The 6,003-nt window shown below is 37.4% G+C and overlaps 1 protein-coding gene across 1 annotated transcript in view; it reads left to right on the top strand.

Annotated features, from left to right (window-relative positions):
• The first annotated feature begins 33 nt into the window (after positions 1-33).
• TXNRD2 (thioredoxin reductase 2) overlaps positions 34-6,003 on the top strand; it is a 28,025-nt gene continuing 22,055 nt past the window's right edge. The window contains exons 1-7 of the mRNA XM_054392480.1: positions 34-78; positions 737-793; positions 967-1,111; positions 1,415-1,489; positions 2,099-2,177; positions 3,078-3,140; positions 3,679-3,749. Coding sequence (XP_054248455.1) covers positions 1,026-1,111; positions 1,415-1,489; positions 2,099-2,177; positions 3,078-3,140; positions 3,679-3,749 — 374 coding nt within the window. The 5' untranslated portion in view covers positions 34-78; positions 737-793; positions 967-1,025. The remainder of the gene's footprint in view (positions 79-736; positions 794-966; positions 1,112-1,414; positions 1,490-2,098; positions 2,178-3,077; positions 3,141-3,678; positions 3,750-6,003) is intronic.

Genomic DNA, 6,003 nt, shown 5'->3' with positions numbered 1-6,003 from the left:
TTCTCTTCACAGGAAAGAATGAGTATGATCTTCTGGTAATTGGTGGAGGGTCTGGAGGCCTTGCTTGTGCAAAAGAAGGTTTGTATATCTGACTGAAAAAAAAAAAAGGTTTGTTTAAGCTTAAGTGGTGTTTATGGAAACTAAGTGTACTATTAATGAGAAAGCTTTTAAAGAAACATAGTATGCTTCAGTCCTTGCACATTAATCTTTAACTCAGCCAGCTCCATAATCTATAGATTAGTTAACACCCTCAGGCAGGGTGATCTTGTTTGACTTCCCATTAACCTTTTAAAAAATATTGTTGTCATGGGAAAAATCTAATAAGCTTTTATTTTGCTGTTATTTTAAAGTACTCTGTTTCATTTCAATGTTCCTTATTTGTGTGATAGCAGTCCCTTCAGAGTTTCCAAAACCTGGTTGACAGCTAGAAAGAATCTTGCCCCTTTTAACTCAGTGTAACCTGCTCAACAACTCCCAAGGTTCTTAAACATCTCATTTGGGGTCACATTGCATTTTTTGGGTCAGTGGAAGCTAGAGGCTCTAGTCTGGGTTATTAAGTGCCTTATGGAGAATCTGCTGACTCCAGAGACAGCCTGAGTCTGGCATCTTGAGTTGGACGTTAAAAACCACCAGCCGCCATCTCCTGTGCTCTTTTTCTGTACTTGTGCTTCTAAAAATGTTTAGATTTGTGTATTTCTTTCTCCTCTAAATATCTTTTCTTGCCCTTTGTTTAAAGCTGCTCAGTTTGGAAGGAAAGTGGCTGTTTTGGATTATGTGGAACCATCTCCGCAAGGTATGGAAGAGAAATGCTAGGATAATATCTGGACATGTGTAGGAGATAGTAAACTGTACTGTTTCAGAACTGTCAAACTAATTGCATGAGCAGCCTAGTTCTCTGAGGAACCTAACTGCATGAAATTACACTAACCTGAAGCATTGATTTTTTTTTTTTCTTTTTCTCCCAAGGAACCAAATGGGGACTTGGTGGAACTTGTGTGAATGTTGGCTGCATTCCTAAAAAGCTTATGCATCAAGCAGCCCTTTTAGGGAGTGCCCTTAAAGATGCCCAACACTATGGCTGGAGTATAGCCCAACCTGTTCATCATACCTGGTAAAGTTTATTACCCTAATCCACTCCTGTGTGCTGCAAATGCGTAACAACTTTTCTCAGTTAGGGTTTATTTAAGCACAGTTAGGGAAGTGAATTTTGCATGAAGCTTCTTAGACTGCTCCTTATTTAAAACACAGAATTGTATTTACTGGTTTATCAGGGTAGATACTACATTGATTTGTGCTTGATAATTTACTTTTATAGCAAAAAGTACTATATATCATTCCTAATTTCTGTCTTTGAGTAGCATAACCTGAATTTATAATGTCATGAGTTCATGCTCCGTTTCTTTTATTGTGATAGGTCTGTGATGGCACAAGCTGTTCAGAATTATGTGAAATCATTGAACTGGGGACACAGAGTACAACTACAAGACAAGTAAATAAGACTTTGAAATTCATCTTTCTTCCCATAGTCAAGAAGCTCTTCTGCTCCTTGTAGAATTGCTGAGTTGCCTTTGGAGTCTGTCATTAGAGGTAGTATTTTGAGTTGTAAATCCTTTCTGCTCAGAACTGTAAGTGGCCTTGCCAGTGTCAGTGATTTTAAATGTTTTTTCCTTTTTTTTTTTTTTTTTCCCCTGGGAAATAGTGATTGAAAGAGAGCATATATGAAAGCCTTTTAGCAGTTTAGTAATCAGGGGCTGCCCTCTTTGATCTGGAGAGATTTTGCATTAATATGAAGCAGTCAGTATAATTTCAATCTTCACCAAAATTTGGATGTCGTACAAGCCCATAGATAACACTGTACTAGAGCAGATGATGTTTTTTAGTTACTCTACTGTACAGAGGAGTTAAGTGTGACACAAGAATTAAGTGACTTAAATTATGTGACAGAGCTGGAAACATCCTGTGAAATTAATTTTTTTTTCCTTTTCTGTTCCCTCTTGCTATCCTTTCTAGCACTTCAGGTATGGAAAAAAAGCAAGTGATTTGTATTCCATACCTGTTTTTTAAGTGTACATTTATGTTGCTGTTTCCTTCTAAACAGGAAGGTGAAATATTTCAACATGAAAGGGAGTTTTTCTGATCCGCATACGGTCCGTGGTTTAACAAAAGCAGGTAAAGAGGTGAGCTGCTGTGCTGATTTCTGCAATATCACTCACTTCAGGTATTTCAGGTCTTCATGTGTTGTTTTTCAGGTCAGCTGGGAACTAGACTGCACTTTTGCAGATTTTTACACCTAGAGAAGATGTTTTTGTACTTGACTGTTGCCTACTGAATCCCTAACCTGTATGTGCAGTATGTGGTCATACTGCTTTTATAGATTCTTACACAGATGTAAAAAGGATGAACATCTCCTTATTACTCTGAGCATGGGATCAGTCTGAGATGTGTTCCTCTTTCAGAAGAACTGTAAGCATGACTAGCTTTCCAACACAAAACTGTGTGTGGGAGACAATTACCCACAGCTGGGTCATGTGACAGACTGGTGACCATATCTGCATATTTAACAAGAGACTGAACGTGTGTTTTTAACACCTTTTTTGAGGGTAATTAATTATTTACTGTTAATACCAGCTTGATAGAACCAAAGTTTATTGGAATACATGCCTAGTCTTTTCTAAAAACCTGCCACTTTTGAGGTAGCTTAACTTCAGGCCTTAGAGACAAAATTCACTTGGTGTGATCTCTGTGTGTTTTGTGCTAAGCAAAAATTGATTTTGTAAATCTGGCATGTGTACACAATTGTTGCTTCCAAGTAGTCATCAGAATCTTGTCTACCATAGGAACAATTGTAAGCTTACTCTTAAGCCAAAAACTGATAGAGAATGTGTAGGAGAAATTCCTGCATGCACTAGTTTATATCTCCATCCTCTTTTTTAGCGCATCACTGATTATTATGTCATTAAAGTAGCAGATGGTAGTGTCAGCATTCCTGTTTATCACTCATTTGTACATAGATGAAGTCCAAAATCAGATAAAAGAATTTCAAATCCTTGATTTCAGTTTTTTATTTTTGTTTGTAGACTGTTGTTACTGCCGAAAATATTGTCATTGCTACTGGGGGAAGACCAAAGTATCCTACACATGTAAGTAATGCTTGCCATCTAACAACTCCGGTGGCTTTACTGGTTTGATTGTAGATTATAAGGAGTTTTTGGAGAATAAAGAATGTAAATATAACAGTCGAGATTCTTCTACTTCTGTCATGTGAAAAATTTGTTTATATAAAGCACAGGTTTTTTGAAAAGAAAACACACGTTTCCATAGAAAACAATTTGCATCGATTTACTGTGTTGATGTTGCTTAGAGCTGTTGGATAATTCAGGTTGGAGGTTGGAAGGGGTCTCTAGCGATCATCCAGTTCACCCTCCTGCTCGAGCGGGTTGGGGTCAGCTATTGAGTATTGAGTCAGCTGTGAGGTCAGATCATGCTGCTCAGAGATTTTTGCAGTCCAATTTTGAAAACCTCCGAAGGTGAAGACTGGATAACATACCTGGGCAACCCCAAATATATCCCTTTTGGCCTGCTGGCTGTAGTTTAGCTAATACAGCCTAAGGAGCTATTAGCTGCTTTCACTGCCAGGACTTTCATCGTAGATTGAAGATCTTACTTGTATGATCATAGATTGCAGGTGCACTGGAGTATGGAATCACAAGTGATGATCTATTCTGGTTAAAAGAATCTCCTGGAAAAACGTAAGTTACCTTTTCAGAGCTTTAACAGATTTTGGTATTCCTACTTTATGGCACGATAAAAAAATGTTCAGAATTTCCTTTTACACAGTAGTTTTTCTATTCTTCTGTTTTCCATCTGAGATTTTATTTTGTTATGCTTCACCATCACACTACCAACCTTCGTGAGTAATTAATAGGTTTTCTTCCCTCCTTCCTCGATGAAATTCCCTTCTGAAAATCAAATTAAATATGCATTTTCACCGTCTGGAGCAATTATAGATGGAAGTCACAAGAGGGCAGCAGAAACTTAAACGAGGGCAGTACTGCCCCTACTCTTTGCTGCGGGTACGTGTGGAATTTTTCTGCAATCAGGAAAGAAACACCAACGTAATTATATGTTTTCTTAAGTGGTTGCAGTTCTGTTTATGAAAGAAAATACAATGAGACAATTGAGTTACCTTTGTTTTTTCTTATGCTTTGAGAGCTATTGTTTAACTGAAGTACTAAAAAATTGGTAGAAATACTGAAATGCCATAGTCTTTGTTTTTTTTACAGCACATTGCACAGTAAGATTCTGAGTCAACAGTACTGCAGAGCAATTTCCTGATGCAAGTAATTGTGATAGGAAATGTACATTTTTTTTTTTCAGCATGAAGGTCAGATAACACTTTTTTTCTAAGCAGTTTCAGAAAAGCAAAATATATATAAGCAAGATACTTGAAACTGTAACGCTGGTGTTTTGAAAGAGAACAGAGATGCCATTCATTGCTGTGACTTTCTAATATAAAAAATGCAGTGTGTTAAACATGAAATAGAAAAATAGAGTTTCTTGGTACAGTTTAAAAAGGAAAGTAAATTTGCAAAGTTGTTTGTAGCATATCACTCACCTTGAATTTTGAGAGCATGATTTATGTAAATGTTTTTTTAAAAAACAAAACGAACTCCACCAACTCCAGCCCACCACCCTAAACATAAGATTTATCCTTCTGTTTCTGTGAAAATGTGGCTTTTGTCCAGTTGCTGCTAATGCAAGTTGTAACAGTGTAATGTAGGAGTCTAGTGTTTATATGTTGCATTCCAGAGATTTAGTCAAAATAAGCCTGCAGCGCCTACAGTAGCATTTCTGTGCTTTATCAGGCTGTGTCCTAGCAAATGAAGGAAGGAGTTGTTAAAGTTTGGTTTCTCTTGGATTTGTTGCTATTATAAATGTTCCCAAGGTTCACTTTAACACCTTTTGTTTTCAGTCTGAGCTGTGTTGTGCTTATTCTTTCTTTTCTCCCTCTCCAAATGTACATATCTCAGCTACAAATTACATGCCTAGGGATTGTAGAACTGTCAGTCCTGCGGTTATTCATAATTATATAAAAGAAAAGGGGGGGGGGCAAACCATTAACCAACTTAAAAGTCCCTTAGATATACAAACACTGTGAAGAAATTCTCACTGCCGAGATGAAGGGTTTTGGCAGAGTGAATTAGAAAAGATGCCTTGAAATATATTCAGAATGAGTGAGAGATTGAGCAGGTGTGAACGAGGTTAGGTTCTGCTTTCTTAACGTTTCTGTTAGATATTGACAGTGCCCAGGAACCCTCTACTTTGTAGAAGAAACTTTGAATAATGTGGTGCTGATGCTATGAGTGAGTGCCAGCTGGCACTGATTTTTTTCATCTAGTGAAACAGAAGAGCAAACCTATGGCCAAATTGCAGCTATTCTCATTTTATTCCCCGTGAATCTTCAGTAGATATTTCTATATGGGGAGCTTGTGGGTTTTTTTGTAGCACTTCTCAGGAGCTAAAAGAGGAGGTGATTGTCCATTCACAGATGAATCAGATGCCCTAATGCTGGAAAAATTTATTTCCCACTGTGTTAAATTGTTTGGCAAGCATAAACCCCAGGCTAGCAGATTTTAATCTCTTTAGCTCAACCTGTTTTCTGTACACCTTCAGAACTTGTATGTTTTTAGTATAGGATAGATAGATGTTATCTAGGATCTTTTGTGAGAAAACATGTGTTGTACTGACTCTGCAATCCCTGGGGCTTACAGAGCTGCAGCCCCCATGTCTGCACTTTTCAGAAGTTTAAAAGCATCTCTGTTAGAATTGTTAGGAGATGATGCAGACTGGTTTAAGGTAAGGTATAGGCCACAGTTTCATCTACTGTTTTTCCTTTGCTTTCTTAGCAGAGGACGGACTGTATAAAGACTTATTTTTCCCTTGCAGTATTGCTTTCTTTCCTAATTCAAAAACTTCAGAAAAAACTTTGTAGCAAGTTGAAAT

The sequence above is a fragment of the Indicator indicator genome, chromosome 26, assembly GCF_027791375.1.
Source record: "Indicator indicator isolate 239-I01 chromosome 26, UM_Iind_1.1, whole genome shotgun sequence".
NCBI classification, from domain to species: Eukaryota; Metazoa; Chordata; class Aves; order Piciformes; family Indicatoridae; genus Indicator; species Indicator indicator.
Note: the sequence above shows the minus strand (reverse complement) of the source record. Positions and strands in the feature narration are given on the sequence as shown.